At 42.3% G+C, this 18,395-nt stretch overlaps 1 protein-coding gene across 2 annotated transcripts in view; it reads left to right on the top strand.

The window, feature by feature from the left end:
- The first annotated feature begins 1,172 nt into the window (after positions 1 to 1,172).
- ABTB2 (ankyrin repeat and BTB domain containing 2) overlaps positions 1,173 to 18,395 on the top strand; it is a 142,247-nt gene continuing 125,024 nt past the window's right edge. Inside the window, exon 1 of one of the 2 annotated variants that reach the window (XM_048949846.1) lies at positions 1,173 to 1,296. Coding sequence is in view for 1 of the 2 variants with exons in the window: in XM_048949845.1 (XP_048805802.1) it covers positions 4,470 to 5,334 (865 nt within the window). In the remaining variant the exon portion in view is untranslated. Of the gene's footprint in view, positions 1,297 to 4,230; positions 5,335 to 18,395 lie in introns of those variants that run through there. The other variant, XM_048949845.1, reaches the window with a different exon arrangement.

The following is an 18,395-nucleotide window of genomic DNA, read 5'->3' as shown; positions in this document are numbered from 1 at the left end:
AAATGGAAGTTCTGCTTTGACAGTTTTACGGATTTCCGTGAGACAAGAGCTGTGAGGGCAGTTGCAGCAATTAGACAGATCAGTACAATGGGAAAGGTACTGCAACAAAGATGCAATGACAAAAAAGCCACCATGAAAGAAAAGTGCCATAAAGAAAGAAAAGAAAAAAAGATCACTCACCTGTATCAGAAGACACCAGGTTTGCAGGGGAAAGCTTCACCAAGGAGGAATCTCCTACTAGAGATCCTTCCCTGTGGCAGTCAGCCCTTAAATGAGGTCTAAGAGAGGTGCAGCCAGGCTCCACCCCTTCCTGTCACACAGCTGAATTGCCTTCACCTGTGCTCCCAGGGCTGACCGGTCCTTTCCCCAGGTGCTCAATCAGTAGTTCTTAGTGGACTTAACAGCTCCCATACAGTAGCAAACTTCCATTATTAGACCAATTGGAGAGAAAAATAAGGAGAAAGCTTTCTGTGGAATTATTAATAGCAAAATATAGTTTTGTTCTCTGCTGAATCACAGATAAAACTTAGGGAGGAAGTAAAATCACTGTTTGTTACTAAAAAGCCTGGAGATTTCTTTAGTACATTCTCTGTAGAAAATTCCAGTACGTTTTAAGTACCTGAAGAGTTTACACAGGGATAGTATGATTTTCTGAGGATTTTGAAGGGCATGAGATTCTACGCTCTCTTTTTAAAATGTAATTACTGCTATGTGGTAAATTTACCTATAAATTATCAACTACCATATTCTGAAATTTTAATGCCATAAGCTTTAGAAATATATTCTGCACCAAGATGAGTGTAGAAGAAACTGATCTCATTACATATCAGGAAGAAGTCTCCCCTTGGGAGGGTGCAGTTGGTGCCTCCATTATTACTTGCTAGCTGGTGAGATCAGCAACCAGTATTTGGTAATTTGCTGAAACAGACCCTCGACTCGTGTTAGACAGGAAAATGAAGACCTTTGCTGTATGGAGATTTTGCAGTACAGTAGAAAACACACCAGATAAACGTTATATATTCTTACAGCATTAAAAACAGAATTAGCACTTGCTCAAATTAAAAAAAAAAAAGTTCTAGTGGTAACCATCACAGCTGCAAAAATAAGGCTTCAAACAGCTCCTCTGCCAGGTGCTTTGGATGTACTAATTTAGGGGTTTGGTTGCACTGTTCGAATAGTTTTTCTGATTGCTGTGCTGGGGATGTTTTGCTGTTGTTTTTACTTTTTCTCATGGAACGACTACCTGAGTCTTTTTTACTTCAGAATGATTGAAGTTAGCTCACGTGGGACTTGCAGGTAAGGGATGTTTTTGTTGCTTACTACAGCAAGTGTGAATGTTGTATTCCAGGAATATGTTAAAATTTCTGATTGCAGAGGGTGATATTAATATAATTATTGGCCACTTAAATGTATTAATTTGGAGTCTTTTCTACAAGTTAAATTTATAGGGGTTTTACATTTGCTTTTTCTATTTCCTTAAAAATGGGTTTGATGTTATTTGTCTAGTTGCTATTTGTAAGTCAGAGAATGATGATGCTTTTTAATTCCAATTAATTTTGATGTGCTTCTGAATTATAGTCTTAAGACTTTTTTATAATCTGTAGTGCATTTGAGCTTGGAATAACACCTGGCTCTGAGGCCTTTAAATGAAGGAAAATGGGGCTTCTAAAGCATGAAGATTTTGTTTATGATGGGATTTCTGCTGTTACATACTTGGAGCCTCTGATCCTGGAAGTCTTTCAATAGCTTTTCCGTTCTTAACTCTTCTGTTCCAAAGCAAAAGTTGACTCTCAGTGTTTAAACATGTGATCTCTAATGGATCCAGTCAAAAGCATAAAGACAGCATGATGCCTGTTTTGTCTTTTTAAAGCAAGAAATGTCAACTTGTTATCAGTGCTTTGATTTTTGGGGGGCTGGCAATTTTGTGTGAGCTGGAATAATGCGTTCTGGAAACATGCCTTGGTTTTCATAACGTAGTCTGTAGCTCAGTTACAAATACACATCTCTGGTCTGAAAGCAAACAAATTCCTTCCATAAAGGAAAATATTTTGAAGGAAATAATTTGATTGCTTCTGTCCACGCCCTATTCTTCATTTAGCTGTTCTATGATAGAGACAGTGAATTAACACTGGAGAACACCAGCAACACGATGAATTTGTTCCTCTGTGGATAAATAACCTGTGGGAAATCAGGAAGTGCTGGTAAAAACACAAATATGTCTCATTTTCGTTTCTCTTTTCCCTTCTTCCCATGTCCCAGAAAGTTTTGCTTTTAAAACATGGTTTGCCTTCAGGTTTAGATCTCCAGTAAGGAATATCTCTTCTGCCCTCAAGGGGCTTCTGCTGTGTGGTTTGTCTGCTTTGGGAGAAGGTTGGTGGTCTCGTTTCATTGAAGGGAGAGAAAGATTTACCAGGCGGTGTATTGTCCCCTAAGAAAACGTTGCCTGTGTAATTCTAAAAATGGCAAGGAGTTTAACTTCTAACTGTGAGGAAATACTGCTTGAGGGAGTTAAGCAGATAGTGCTGTTAAGTTGGGTGATTTTTGTGGTGTTAAATTACTTGGCATTGTAGGAATAACAAAATGTACAGGAGGAGAGGGGATGTGATAGTGAGAATAGTAGATGTGACATGTAGAAATGTAAAGCTGTATACAAACACACCGCTGCATTTTCTTTAAATAATAAAGTTTCTGCTAGTCAACCAGGTAGCAATTCTCAGCAATTCATGTTTCATTTTGTAATAGTGTGACTCAGTGGAAGCAGGCAGAACCTTAGAAATTTAGAGCAAGCTTTGTGAATGGGCATCACAGGACAAAGCACAAAGGCCTTTTAGTGTGAGAGATGACAGATTGTTCTCCCCGTCTGATTTTTATTCCTACAGGGTTTAGCGTGAAGATGGGGGTGGAGGGGAAAGGAGGATGTGTACAATCTGATGTGTTAGGCAAGGAATTAAAGCATAGTGCTGGTGCTTTCAGGACATAGGGGACACGTAGGGGGGCACGAAGGGGGTGGAAGTGAACAAGAGGACTTCGGCAGCTGTGGTCCAGATGGGCCTGGGCACTATGTGGGAACAAAGCGAATTTAAGGGGAAGAACTTGGCAGTATTCTGTACCTAACATACAGGATTAAATATGGATGTGAAAGAGGGAAGGCAGTGTTTTGCAAAACAAGCATACTGACTGAATGCACAGGACCTGCAACAGCTTACTTTGAATCAGTAATGCCTCGTCTTACATTTAGGTGCTTATTGTTTGGCCAGCTCTGGTGTCTTTATTGGTCTTGCTCTTAAACACAGCGCTCAGGCCTGAAAAGTCCAACAAAATGGAGAAGTTTGGATTGATAACTGAGGTACTAGAAAGATGTAGGGAAAAAAAAATCCTATTTCTGAACCACCCGCGGAGCACAAATAAAGTGCTGAGGTGCTTTATTTTCAAGTGACTGGAAGAAGGTTAAGGATCGCGTTCCGCCCGGCTCGCGGTCCTCGGTGGGGGGAAGCTGCAGCGCTGCTCGAGGTGGGGCAGCCGCGCACGTGGCGCCGTGCTGCAGCCAGGTGGCGCCCTCGTCCCGCGCTGCAGCTGCCGACCCGAAGGGGCTGGGGGGCGCTGCCGGACGCCGCTCGCACTGCGCGGTTCAAGGTCGGGGCTGTGTAAACGGCCGCACAAAGGCTCCTTTCAGAGCCCGGCATGCCGCAGCCCGCACAATCCCCCATTCAGCCGCTGGTCCCGGCGGAGGAGCGGGGGGGTGCGAACCGGGCGTGCGCGACCCTCGATCCGAGAAAGCGGGGAAACACCGGGAGCCGCTTCGGATGGCTCTCGAAGAGGGGCTGGCGAAGGCGGAAGACGACCGCCACAAAGGCGGCTTTCTCTCGCGGCTCGGCCGGGGCTGCGCTGTGCTGGCGGCACCGGGGAGGCACGCGCTGCCCGGCCGAGAGCGGCGCAAAGCAGTGCTGCGCTCTCGCGGATCCGCAGCCGCGCGCCCTGCTGTCCTCGCGTCCCCTCCGCGCCCCGCCCACCCGCCCGCTTTGCATACTAGCCGCCCAGCTCGGCTTCCACTGGCGGAGACGATCCCCGTCGGCGCCGCCGATTGGTGCCTCTCCCCTCAGCTCGTTTGCATGCGGCCGTGCGGGGCGCCCGGCGGAGGCGCGGCGGAGAAGTTGACTCGGAGCCGCCGCAAGTGTCCCGCCGAGCGGCTCGCGCGCAGCCCGCCTCGCGCCCGCTCCGGGGCCTCGCGAGCCGCCCTGTCCGCCGCCGCCCCTCCGTCCGCCGCCGCCGGCCGCTCTGGGACGGAAGATGGCCGAGCGCAGCCGGCCCGCGGCATGGAGGTAGCCGGCCCTCGGCGGAGCCGGCGTGCCGAGGGAGCTCCTGCCCGCTACGCTGCTGCTCGGCCGGCGGCTCCGGGTCGCTGAGCGCAGTAGGGATCCGCTCCGGCCTCACCTTTCGCGCGCCTCGCGTTTGGCCCGCCCGACTTTCCTATGGCTGGGATATACAGCTCTACTCTGAAGACCCTGGAGGATCTGACTCTGGACTCTGGTTATGGGGCAGGGGATTCCTGCAGGTCCCTCAGCCTCTCCTCGTCCAAGTCCAACTCCCAAGCCTTCACCTCTTCACAGCACAGGGGCAACTGGTGGTACTACTCGGGCTCCATGAACAGTCGGAATAACAGCTGGGATACGGTGAACACGGTGCTGCCGGAGGACCCCGAGGTCGCCGATATCTTTTCCAAGTGCCCGAGGCTGCCGGATCTGGAGGAGTACCCTTGGAGCGATGAAGACATCGGAAGAATACTCCGAAAGGCGAAGGGGGACGGGAGCGGCAGGCCCTTCTCCGTCGAGGCCGTCCGGCGGCTCTCCCAGCTGCTGAGACGCGCTCTGATCCGCGTCTCCAGGGAGGCCCAGCGCCTGAGCGTCATGCACTCCAAGTGCACCCGCTTCGAGGTGCAGAGCGCCGTCAAGCTCATCCAGAGCTGGGCGCTGGCCGAGAGCTGCGTGCTGGCCGCCGTCAGGGCGCTCTCCCTCTACAGCATGAGCGCCGGGGACGGGCTGAGGAAGGGCAAATCGGCCAGGTGCGGGCTGACCTTCTCGGTGGGGAGGTTCTTCAGGTGGATGGTGGACACCAGGATCTCGGTCAGGATCCACGAATACGCGGCCATCTCCTTGACCGCTTGCATGGAGAACCTGGTAGAAGAGATCAAGGGCAGGGTTCTGGCGAGTCAGAGCCCGGACGGCGGTGGAGGGGAGATCTCGGCTGAAATCCTGGAGATGGTGATCAACAACGATGCTGAGCTCTGGGGAGTGCTGCAGCCGTACGAGCATCTCATCTGTGGGAAGAACGCTAATGGTAAGGGCCAGCCTTCATCTCAGCAAATGTCAGGTTAAAATAGATGCTTTCCATGGGCTTGGGTTTTTTTAGGTTGTTTTTTGTTTGTTTGTTTTGCTTTTCATCAGAATTGTGCCCAGATAGCGTCCTGTGCACACACAAAGTGGATGTCTACCAGACTGGAATGACACCGCTTTCTTAGGGCATACCAGTTTATATGAAGTGTGGAGGTGGTGGGAAGCCAAGCCCTGCTGACTTAACAGATGTCTTCTGACTTTCTACCAGCTGCTGCTGGGAGTGTTCCTGCTCAAACTGGCATGTGAGCGTTGCTTCTTGGCGCTCAGAGGGTGAAATGTGCGTTACGAGATGCTCTTCTGAAAAATACAGTCAGTGTTTTGAACAAAGTTTACTTTGGTCTCCCGCCAGTGTGTAATAAGTCACACTGACAATTTCGCAGTTTCGTCTTAAAGATGCTGTTCCCACATACAGCCTGGAGAGGGAAAACAACATTGAGGTCTTTTTTTCCTTTGCGGTAGTGAAATTTAGTTTCTGAACAGAAATGTCTAACTGCTTCTCACTTAGACTTGCTTCTTGCTCACCAGAAGTCTGTGTTATAATTGCACTCATGTCATAAACGAGCTTGAGCTTGGCTTGCCAAAATGAGTATGTGGGATGGTGCCTTGGTAATGAGAATAACATAGCATTAAGGTACGTCTGTAACTTGTTCAGAAAGCAGTTGGTGTTTTTTTTGTTTTTTTTTTTTTAACAGTTGAGGAAATAACCAGACAGAGGAATGTTGACCTCCACTTAAGAGAATGAGGAGCAATTTGAAAGGCTTAAGTCTTGACAGTTCTGTTGGGAACCTGTACTGTTTGTTTTGCATCGTCACATTGAGGAGCACCATATTTTATTTTATTTTTTTTTTGTGTGGAAAATTTAGGGAAACATTTAATTTGGACAAGTAGTCTATCCACACACAGTTTCATGGCCTTTGCTGGCCTCATTGTTACAATCAGGTGTTCCATGCAGAATGCCTTCCTGTTTTAACTGTGTATAAAACCAAGTGTCTAGATCCTCTGCAAAAGGTAATCTCACAGCAAGAGACAAGGAGCAGATTTTCTGAGGAACAGAGATACGTTGGGTGAATGTTGCTAATGAAATGCTTTAAAAGGGAAAGGTTGGCTCCCTTGACTTCTGCTCCGTGGGTGCATTGACAGCCCACTGTTACTTGGTGTCCAAACTGTAACAGTGATTCAGATCCATAGTGCAGAGGTGCAGTGCTGCAGCATCTCCACATCAGGTCAGCCTGCTTCATTCTTGCTTTGTAAGAGGATGGCTGGTCACAAACCCTCTCATGCGCTCTATCTGCACTCTGTCCAGTGATTATACTACTAAATGCATGTGAAATAAATTCCGGGAGCCTGGGCTGTGCTCCTGGTTCTGGTACAATATGTAACCATATCAGACAGGCAGACATCTAGTTTTTGAACTACGAATTCTTTGCTACAAGTCTATAAAGGTATGGGGATGTCTTGTCTTCTGCCAAAATGTTTATCATAATCCTGTGGGAGTATTTGTCTCCAGGCACAAAAATAGGACTCAGTTCCCTCTCTTGTTCATTGTAAGGTAGAATAAAATACTGCGATTCTATTTGTGCACTCGAGATGTTCTGAGTTCAGTGCTCCTGTCTATTTCTGTGTGTAAAAGGAAGTCAGTCCTTTGCAGACATTTTTTTTCTTATATTTTTTTTTCCTCCTTCCTAAGAGAGATCTTTCTTGGAAAAAGGGCAGTGAATGCTTGGAAGCTGGTGCTCAGTGAAAGTTGGAGTGACTGTGCAGGGAATGCTTATAAATATTCAAAACAGCAAATGGTCAGTTACGATAACGCTTGTGTAGTGCAATACCAAGCAGTCATTGGCCATGGGGGGGTTGGCTTCTCTCTTTGTTGCTCTTGTCTTTCAGATCAATTCTGTCAATAATTGAATGCATTTTTTTTTTAAGTCTGGAAATTGAATGAAGTGCATATGAAGGTACACTGTGATTTCCTGTGACAGTCTGTCACAAGTATTTCACCTGACACAAGTCAGTGAATCTTCTAAATGGCTTTCCTTGCAATTGTAAGGTCACAGTGTGGATGCAAAAAGCTTGAAATACCTTGCTTATTCTTTCTCCCCATAGGAATTGTAAATTACTAGTATTCACATTGCTCTCCACAGCACTCTCAAATGATTTTGTCTTTAATTTACATCTGAGGTAGATCTAGTGGTAAAATAACTGGATTTATTCCAGAGTAAGGAACAGTCTTCACTGCTTTACTGTTGTCTTGGTTTCTTTTTACAGTAAGAACATTTTAATGGAGTACTTGTAAATTCCAAACTTGGCACAGGTTTGTTGGGTTTTGTCTTATAGTACTGAGTTTGATGCTAGAGATAAAAAGCTCTTAGAGGTTAAGTTCCAACTCCAGTCAAGCATTGCAATCTCTGTATGAAATCCTTGGCAGTGTACTGTGCAGAAGATTGCACTGGATTATCATAATGGACCTTTATGGCATTAAGATCTATTGAATATGGTTTTCATTATTAGATCAGGATAGCATGCTTCCTTGGAGTCTAAGAAACAGTAAGTGAACACATGAATCTTTCTAAGTTCCTGAGAGACTGGTATTTAGACCTGTTCTCCTTCTGCAGCTAATCTCCCATCAAATAAAGTAGTCCAGTAGGTATTCTTATGGCTTTGGAGCCTGGAAGCTTAGTGTTTATTATAACAAACATTTTAATTAACACCTGGTGTGTGAAGAGTGAAGCTTAAAGCTCTCTAGATGCTTAAGGGGGATTTCAGTTTTATTTTTAAATAAACAATAATCTATGGTTTGTTTATTTATTTGTTTTACCCTCTCTATGAAGCTGTTCTTTAATCAACAATCCGTAGTATCTGTGAGGTAGTTTCTGTTTCTGTGAGTTCTGTCCTTGAAGCAGGAATGCCACCTGAGCTTGTGGGCTCTGTGGAGCTCCCTGGGTATGTTAACACGTCCCAGGGCTAAGTATTCTTGGAGTCTGGGTGGGATGTTGCAAAATAATGCAGTGCAAGTTGGAAGAAAAGTGAAACATCTTTAAAGGCAACAGAAGTCATTAGCAGCTGCTGAACAGCATAGCAACTGGAATGTTTTTTGTTGGTTCTTTCTTTTTCCAAGTCTCATAACTTGGCATACGTGTTTCTTTTTCCATTTTAAACTAGGTGGAGATGTATGATATCCCTTGGATTGATAAAGCAGAAGTAGAGAATGCATCCGGTAGTTTCACAGGGAATTTTACACATTCTATCTTGGAATATCAGAGTCAACTCATTTAAAACATTTGCTGGGAGACTAGAAGAAATATGAACTGACCTTGGAAATGTGATTCTTCTACTTGATTTGACTGATGTGTAATTTGTTAGAATCTGAACTGTCAATGCTTCAGGTATGTTTTGATATTACTGTGCTATTAACAACAGCACTTAGGTTGTACTGAAGTCTCTGGTTATTGCTGAATGCTCCTGTGGCAGCCGATACACCTGCTGTGCGATTTTATGCATCAGCACATCCTGATGTTCTGGAGATGTAAGTGTTGACAGATGTTCCTGCAGAAAAAGAAAAAGAATTTAACTCAGTAATGCTGTTTCTTCATGTACTTCTTAGCTAAGACACTTTAGGGTCTCTGTGGATGAACTAATCAATGAGTTAGCATGTTAATTGTTTAGCCAGCAAGCAGTAAAAACAGAGTCTGAAATAAATTCATTTTTCTTTGAAAAGATGCTCTTTTTTTTTTTTTTTTTTTTTTGATAGAGTTATTCCACAGATGAGGTTTTTACTCTGCGATAGTCAACACTGCAGGACTGTCTACCAAGAGTCAAGCATGGCTGTAGGGTTTAGTCTCACTTACTAGCCTGATTTTCTTTCGTGTATCTCATTGTGCCTATATAGGTTAAAATTTAGTGCTGATTTTGGCATTGAGAATTTTTTTCTTTAGAGCAACACCATTCTTAAAAATTACTTTTGTAGTTATTTAGCTGGTGTGAAATGTGTTTTATTTCAGTGTAGTCTTGTGCTGTACTGAGATCCAGCACTGAAAGAATACATTTGTGACTTCTCAGTGAATGTCCTTTTGTTATCTGAACTGAACAAACCGGTGTGCTCATAAAGAGCCTCATCAATTTTAATAAGCTATCAGCTTCACAAGTACTGAGCAAAGCTGCATGCTGGGAGGGCGTTATTTTGGGGAAGGGAGCTGCAACTGCCATCAATAAGCTGTGCTGAGAAGAAATGCAGCTGTACCTCAGCTTGTGTACAAATCATTTAAAATAAATAAACCACCACATCTGTCTTCTGTGTCATATCATGGTCTAACAGAAATGCATACATCTTAAGCAGTGGTTTGAATCTCCTTGGTTATAGCTGTGAATCACACAGCTGTGTCTAATCTCTGCTCTGGGCTCCCCTAATACCTGATCAGCTTGCTTGGTAGACATGGGACAGGATTTCATTTGCACCTGCTGGCAAGCTAAGCCATCTTCTGTTAACACTGCACTGGCTGAAAGCTTCCTGTGGTCTGGGGAACTTCTCCTGCCCTTGCTAATGTGAATAAATGTCTTTGGGCTGGAATGGTCTTGGATCGTGCCTCTTATTGTGTGGGGGCAGGCTCAGGTACATTGATGGGAGAGTGGATAAAAGGCCATCCATCCCTCCACTGAAGTGGATAGGAAGGTGTCCTTTGAGTTCCTGGCTGTCTGGCAGCCTCATCAGTGCATTGGCTGAAAATCCAGAAGCCTACAGAAAAGATCATAAGTGGTAGGATGAGAGAAAATAGTCTCAAGGTGACCAGGGGAGGTTCAGATTGTTGCCAGGAATATTTTGTTCACAAGATGGTGATCAAGCATTGGGGCAGCTGCCCAGGGAAGTGGGGGAGTCTTGGCAACTGGAGGTATTTGAGACATGGATGTGGCACTGAGGGACATGCTTTAGTGATGGGACTTGGTTGGTCAGGCTGATGGTTGGACTTGGTGACCTTGAAGGGCTTTTCCAACTTACCTGATGCTGTGATTTAAAAATGGCTGCTGATTTTTCAGCCTGTATACAGCATAACTGATGCATTGGCCTCGCTATGCAACTTCTGTTTATTGGGTCAGGTTGAGTGCATTTTGCTGTGCTCACATATTCCTTACCAGGCTTCCTAGGCAGGAAGATGTTAGATCCTCACGCATGTTTCCATGGCAAATGAGATGGCTGTAGCCATGATCTTGTTTGAATTACAGCTTGTTCACCTCTGTACAAACATACTGCAGCATATCTTGTGTGCTTCTACTCCCACAAGTACCTGGATTTGTATCCACAAACCCACAGGGACAAATTCTCTGAGCCTAATGTTAGTGCTTGTATATACATGTTTGTGTCTGTTATAAATGCAAACCACTAGATATAAAAATCTGCAGATATGAATCTTAGGAGGAAGATCAAGTAAAGCTAAAATACCTATTACTTCTTTCTTTATAGTAGGTTTATACGTGCATACGTATTTTTCAGGTAGTAAAACAAACAATGTAGTTATGCTGGCTTAAATTATTCTTTCAAATTGCTGATATTACACAGTGGCAATAAAATTTGGATCCGTTCAGTTCATTTGGTTTCAGATCAAGCATTGAAACTCCCTCGGTATGTAACTGCTATCTGCAAAGGCTGATATTTGGATTATTTCAAGTGGAATCAATGTTGGTGACAACTTATTCCTGTGAAACTGAGGAGCCAGGTCTGTGCAGAAGGAACTTCTGGAGTGGAGAGAAAAAAAAAGAAAAGTTTATGTCCTGTGGTATTCAGACTGATGTCTATTGCTGTTTGGATTGCTGCTAAAGCTACAAGTATGAACTGCGTACCTGCTCTTGAGACCAAGACAGAATTTTCTTAATCCAGGGAGTGCTGATGATTGTCAGTGAACTTCCCTAACTGATTACTGTCATTACAGATTTCCTCCTCTTTCTTGAGCTCTCACCCAGTGCACAGATGTTATATATATTAGAATTGTTCAGAAATCTTAATTCTACTTGATTTGGAGTTTTTCCTAAGCCAGTTTCAGCACTACCATAGGAGGAAGTGCATTTTGAATAAATTATGTTAATAGCATTGAGGTGAGATTTCACTATTAATGTTGTAACACTTTCCTGCCTTAATAATTGATTTGTGTGCCTATACCTAGTATGATTTGGTATCATACTGTCTGGCCCATCTAGAGCTTCCTGCCTTATCTCTTTCATTTTTCTGTCACCCTCACTAGCCAGGTGTCGCAATGCGTGAGTATACGATGCTGATGTTTAAACTTATAAAGCCTTGTGTTACATGAAATGTAAAAAGTGAAGTACTGAAAATGCCTACATACAATAGACTGAGTAAAATTCACTTATGCAATTACCAAGTTGCAGAGGGGCATGTGCTTAGGACTGAAGTATCTAAGTTACTTCTGAAGGAAAGGAGGCCCAAAAAATACTCGTGCTTGGAAACTTCAACCAAAGATCTTAAGGTTGAACTAAAAGTGAGTTTGTGTTTAAAGATACTTATGGCAGTGTAAGAAAATGGAACAATAAGGCTAAAGGTATTATTGCTTTGCTGTGGTGTCCTTAATATAAAATGCAAAATGAGTAGGTGTTTATCTTGACCAACTATCTCGAGCCATTGAAATGAAAAGAAGATTCTAAATAAGAAAAACAAAACTAAGAACTCTCTAGCTACTCAGAAGTACCCAGCAAATTCCTCACCAATCTGTATTCCCTTGAATGTTTGGAAACAAGCTCTTATGTAGTAAATGTTAAACTTTTCAAGTTAGTACATGTGGTCAGTGTTTATAAATATCTTCACACCCTTACAGGCTGAGTAGTTTTGCTTTGCAGTCTTACACTCAGGACAGTGAGTGGAAAACTACCTTGCATGGTAAGTTCTACTCCACCACTAGGCAGCGTGAGAAAATGTCTGCTTACATTCAACTCTTAGGATGCTGGCTGATAAACAATCAATTATTTCTTATGCTCTTGTTTTAGTGGGACTAATTTCCATGTTGTTTTGAATATATAAGTGCCTGATACTTGACATCTGCTTAAATCTAAGCAAGTTTGTGATAGTAGTAAAACCAGGAGTATGGTGACTTCATGATTTCTTAATTTGTTTGATTCCTTCTTTTGATTCGTCTGATTGCTTCCCTTAGAGAACATGAGTTTAAAGAAATACTATTGCTAGACATAGGAGTATCAGTGTCGATTTAAGGACAGAGCTGTGCATTTGTGAGCAAGGAAAGCCTTTAAAATGAAGTCATGTTGACAGTCAAGGCCTTATCAAGGGAAGGTAACAATAGAGGAGAAGATGCGCAAATGCTGATAGATGAAGTTAAGGTTTGTTCCTTCCACCCAAACGCATCCAGACTTGCCTTCTGACTTAGGTCACAAATAAAGCTGGTGTTGTGATCTCATCCTAGTACTTAGGAAGTCTTTGGCTTCAGTTGGTATGATTTGGTATGGTTGGCACGTTGAGTGAGGAGAGCTCAGTGTTGGGACTGGCCAGCTACGGGCAGGGCATGGCTGAGTCTCTAATTAAAGTGTCTGCCTGTGTTATACCTGCCTGTAGCCTGCTGGGTTGTTGCAGCTTTTGTGGGCGTGGAGTGTGTGGAATAGAATTAATAGTTTGAAAATAGCTTCTGAGGGAAGGGTGTGCTGTAACTGCTGTCATTTTCATGACTGGAAACTAAGGCTCAGGCCTTTAAATACAAGTTAAATGAAATTGCAAACTAGTAAGTCCTTCTCTTTTAAAATCTACCTGCTGACATGCTATGTGCAGACGAAAGTCATTTAGAATTGTTAGCTTCCTCCTCATTTGCTCGAAACCTATTACTTGTGTGCTTTCCAGAGCTATAGTCTGGCTGACAGTTTTTGTGGTGGTGGTCCTCTAAGAGGCAGTTGCTTGGAATTGATCTTTTTTATGCTCTTATCTCTGAAGTAGACTCTCAGCAAAGCCCAGACCGTGGGCTGTAAGCCATGAAAATAATTAACATGGGTCACATGAGTTGTGAATTTATTTAATTTCCTGTTGAATAAACAAAAACTGTCTGGTGTTGTATATGCATTTAATTCAGATAACTCAGGTTAGTTGTAAGCCAGAGCACTTGTAGGTCTTGTACTTGTCCTACTATTGCACCTGAACCATTTTTTTAAAAAATTGTCTGATGTTCAGTAGGCTACTTTACCTGCTTTATGCCTCAGTTCACGTCACCACCTTCTGGAACATGCCGTAAGGTGTCATTCATTCAGTTTGCAAAGAGTTTTCAGGAATGATAAGGTCAGTAAATGGGAAAACATCTTAATCATCTTAGGTTGGTGTACATCACTCCTATTTCATATCAAGCTTTCCCTCTTACGGTGTGCAAACTATGCTGTCTTCCACTGAGAAGATGCATCTTGGCTATTGACAGGTGTTCTGCTGGGTGTGTAGAAATGAAATTAAAGTCTAAGCATTGCTTTTGTGGAATTCTTGTGGTGTTTGTTTTTAGGGGAGAGCTTAAAAAAACAAAGCTAAAGCTGATGCTTTTTTGTGACATTGCAATCAATCAGGAGACTGCATTTCTCTCTTCCATTGCAGAAATGAAGAAGTCTTGATATAAACAACAACAACAACAACAGAAGTGCCTTAGTAATTGCTGTAGCTCTCTTGGAGTGACACCAAAATGCTTGTGATGGTTAAGGACATCTATGGTATAATCGTGAGCTGAAGACTAAGCTGGAGCCAAATAAACATTTCAGACAAGCTTTTCAGTTGATGCATGGAGACTTATAACAACTGGTGAATTTGCTAGGGGGTTATGTAAGATCAAAGTAAAAGTTGTTTATGGTATTACAGGGATGAGAGGGAAGAAACACCATGAAAGACATAATCCGCTTGTCCTTTTCTGTAGTGCTTACAATCTTGCAGTTCGTGTTGGATCCTTTTATCACTTTTTATTCTAGACCAATCTACAGACTTCTGACTGGGACCTGAAGAATAAAAAAGAAAATGTAACTGTATGTTTATGCTGGAACTTCTTATACGTTAAAAAGCTAAACAGAGACTTAATTATTATTTTCTTGGCTCTGTATAGCTCTGGATTTATTTTATTTCTTAATTCCAAAATGACAGTGAATTGATTTTTCCTCTAGTATTTACATTTTAGTGCTGTTGAGAAAAGCACATTACTCTTTCAGCTGAAGGTCAGGAGTTGAGTATTGGCAAATTGCTGAGACAGGGAAGTGGGCCAGTTTAGCCTCTTAGTCTTTCTTCAAGTCTTTTTTTGCTTCTTGTTGTTTTAATAGAACTTATGAATTTATTATAAATACAGTTTTGTTTGGTTTGCTTTAATTAAATGGCTGTCTAATACACCATACAGTACAGCCTGATGACAAAGCAAACAGATTAAAGCAAAAAATCCCCAAAAAACAACAGTTGTCTAGCTGCATTGGGACAGTTCACTCATCTTTAACTTTGACTCTGGATAAGCCACTGACAGTCCTGCAGTCTCTTTTAACCTCTCTCTTCCACTTGAAATAGTGCAACTATTGAAATAGTGCACCTAGCTGCCCCTTATGGCTGGGGAAGCAGCGTGCTTCTGTAGCTTGTGAGGAACAGAGGTGTGAGGACACGTTTCTGCCGTAGGTATGCGTAAGTGCAGGAAGGCAGAAAGCACTTGTCTGCATACGGTCACTTTGGAGTGCTGTCTTTGAGGGTGTCCTTTGGTCACTTGTGAGACTGACTCTTGCTGGAATTAATGTGCAACCCCTTACTGCCTTCTGAAAATGTTGTCGCAGCCTGGGTAACTTTCTCTTGAGGCTAAGAGGGAACCTTGCCTGTACAGTGTATAGAGTGCTTGGTCTTTTCAGGTATCTGAGAGGATTATTTGATTAAAGATGGGGAAATGATTTTCGCTCCATTGGCTTCTCATCCCTTTTAATTCTTCAGAATTTGTCAAAGAAACCTTAGGAGGAGATCAGTAGGAACATGCCAAATGCCTTGGATTTTACGTGCGTTTTTGTGACAGATAATATTTTGGAGTGTTTTACTGTATGCTGAGATTGGGAAGAATCATTAATGTGAACCATGAGAAACATTATTGTTGCACACCATAAATTTGTCCTCAGAAATACTCGTCTGTTTATGCATCACAAATGGTTGAGAGGTTTCCTTTCTTCCTTCGTTTTTTTTTTTTTTTCAATTTCCTGAGTCAATACCACAGATCTAAGCAAAATGTTGAGGACGTATAATAATACAAGGATACTATATAACAAAAATTACTTCCTTTTAAGGGGTTGCATATAATGTCTGGTTAAATGCATTCTGAATTTCTGCTCTTTAATTCTGAATGTTATCTTTCCTTTCAATGTACATGCCTTGTTCTTGTGCTGAGCTTAGACTAAACAAAACTGCCAGGATAAGGATCATAAAAATATCTCCAGATTTGAACTGGTACAGCTTTGTTATGGTCTTAGTATGGATCCTAGTACTTGTAAGTTGTTATTTCAAATTTATAAGGTGTCTTTGGATGCCTACACTGAAGTGATTGTTTAATTCAGAGTGGGAGGAAGAAGATAGAAAGCCATAATAGTAAGCAACCAAGTATTAAAAACAACTAATAAAGATAAACCATTTCCTTCTGTTATCAATATATGAAGACATCTAAAGCTTGTCTATGGTTTTATGGATTTTCTTCCAAGAAGTGTCATGCAAAGTTCTCTTATGTTTTGACAGTATGTGTAGAAGTCTTGGCTTTAGTGAATATTACTTTATCAGTTTTGTCTAAACTGATGTGATACTTGAGGGTGATGACAATAAGACCAGCAAGTAGGAAAACTGACAGAATTGTTCATAAGGAGCTACTACTGAAAGCAGGCTCAGAGTGTCTGAGAAGTACCGCTTACCTTAAAGTTTAGTTTTGACAGAGAGAAAGGAATCACTTCCATTAGCTTGAATGCACCTTTGATCAGAATCCAGAGTAGCAAATACTGCTTCTTTTCTCCCAATTATTACTGGGGTTCTTCTTCTTTTGAGGTAGTACATCTGTAATTAGGGGGGAAAAAAAAAACAACACAGCACAACCCTTTGAAAATGCTCTATTAGTTCTTGCTTCTTGTTTCATGCTTCTTTTGATTTCAGTGGTGAGTATTCAGGACATGATTAAATCAAATTCTTGTTACTTGTGAAAATGAATTGAGATTTGCAGGAAAAAAAAAAATCTGACTTTTTCTTAAGAATGATCAACTAAATTGACGATAAATCTGAATTTGGGAGGCTAATTGATCTTGCTATGACTCCGTATGCTGTGTTGAAAATGCAGAGAAATTTCAGTTCAAGCATTTGGCAGGGATATAGTTAACCTGGTTCCCTGCACAAATACAGGTCTTCAAACATACACTCATAAATCTCTTGTCAGTGTACATAATTGCACTTATGACTACATTATGACACACTGAAATGTTTGTTTCCTGTACTGCATGTCATGAGTAGAAGGAAGAAGGAAGGATGGTTGATTTGATTGCTTTTCTGTGATTGCTTGGTGCAAGGGGTATGTCTAACTTAAACTGAGGAGAAGCAGGCATTTGGGAAGATGCTGTGAACCTTGCATTTTTCTCCCAGAACATAGGTTTGTGAATCTCTTAGTTCCTAATAATGATTATATCTTTAGTGGTGTAAGTAGAAGAAGGCGAAGGCAAGAAGTCAAGAATATGGATAAGAGTTGAGAACTAGGCTTGATGGAATCATACAGAGTAAAAGCTGGATCAGAGTACTATGCTTGCTTACCAGTGTACTATGTTTGTTTACCAGTGCTGTGAGATCAGAGACTTTCATTATGGAATATGGCAGTGGCTCATCAGTTTTAGTCTGTGATTCACTGTAATGGCAAAGGTATGATTTTACTCAACAGAAGAGAGTAGACTGTTTCCTAAGCAGTTGCTGGGGATCTTCCACTGAAATCACTTGGATTGAGGCCACCTGTCTGCATGAGGTAGTTTTGTTTCAGCACTTTGCATCAAAAACTGCTGGGCTTTACATGTTAAAGTGGGAGAAGCTTTGGTCTCATGAGTAATACTTCCTACTGTGCCAGGGGCTGACAGGATTTATTGCATCTACATGCTGATGTGGTTCTGTAGATTCACCAGTGAGCAGGTGACTCCAACAGTGCGTGCTTTTCTAATATTGCTCATTGAAAAACATGTGTGGTTTTCCATACACCCCCCCAGAGGGTGTCAGAGCAGGGCAATACAAAGTCTTTTATGAAAGCCACTCAAGGAAGATTCATGCTAACACTAGATTTCCTGTTGGAAAACAGCTCCAGAGTTGTTTCTGGCACCTTTTCCCCGTGTGTATAATCTTGGCTCTCAAAGTTTTGTTGCTGATGTGAAATTGCAGTTTTCGTCACAGGTTGTTTTGTGGGATGATGTATGTGCTGTATGTCAATAAATCTGGGGAGGGGGCTGTTTTGTTTTGTTTTTAAACAGTCCCAGTGAGCTGTCACCTGCCTGGATGAAGTGATAAAACTTTACTTATTCCTTGACAGCAGTTCAGAATATCATTTTCCTTTTATAGCATGATGATATATATGTAAGGCTGTGTGTTCCTGACTTGTTTTGATTTTTTTTTTCTTATGTGCACTGCAAAAGGCCAGAGCTTCCCTAAGGCAAGCACAGTTTATAAATAAAAATTAGTATAATTTATTAGCCGGAAGGTAACCCTTCCCTGTAGCTAAGACTTAGATAACACACATGTTATGGAAGAAGATACTAAATTGGCACAGGGTGTTGGGCCTACCACCATCTGCAGAGCCTGCTCTCCAATTTTCTGCTGTTGCCATGGGCTGCAGACTCAGACAGGAAATCATGGTAGGATGGGAAAGGGTCCAAAATATACAGAGCTAGTATAAGGTTTGCAGTTAAAAGAGAGTCAGAGAACAGGCTATCTGTTCTACTGAACAGGCAGGGTAAAGTAAAACTGGCTTGTGTGTGCATGCGTGTGTGTACTTTAAATGTCTTTTTATATTTTATATGCTTATT

Source organism: Lagopus muta, chromosome 6 (genome assembly GCF_023343835.1).
Source record: "Lagopus muta isolate bLagMut1 chromosome 6, bLagMut1 primary, whole genome shotgun sequence".
NCBI lineage: Eukaryota > Metazoa > Chordata > Aves > Galliformes > Phasianidae > Lagopus > Lagopus muta.
This window is presented reverse-complemented; position numbering and strand designations above follow the sequence as displayed.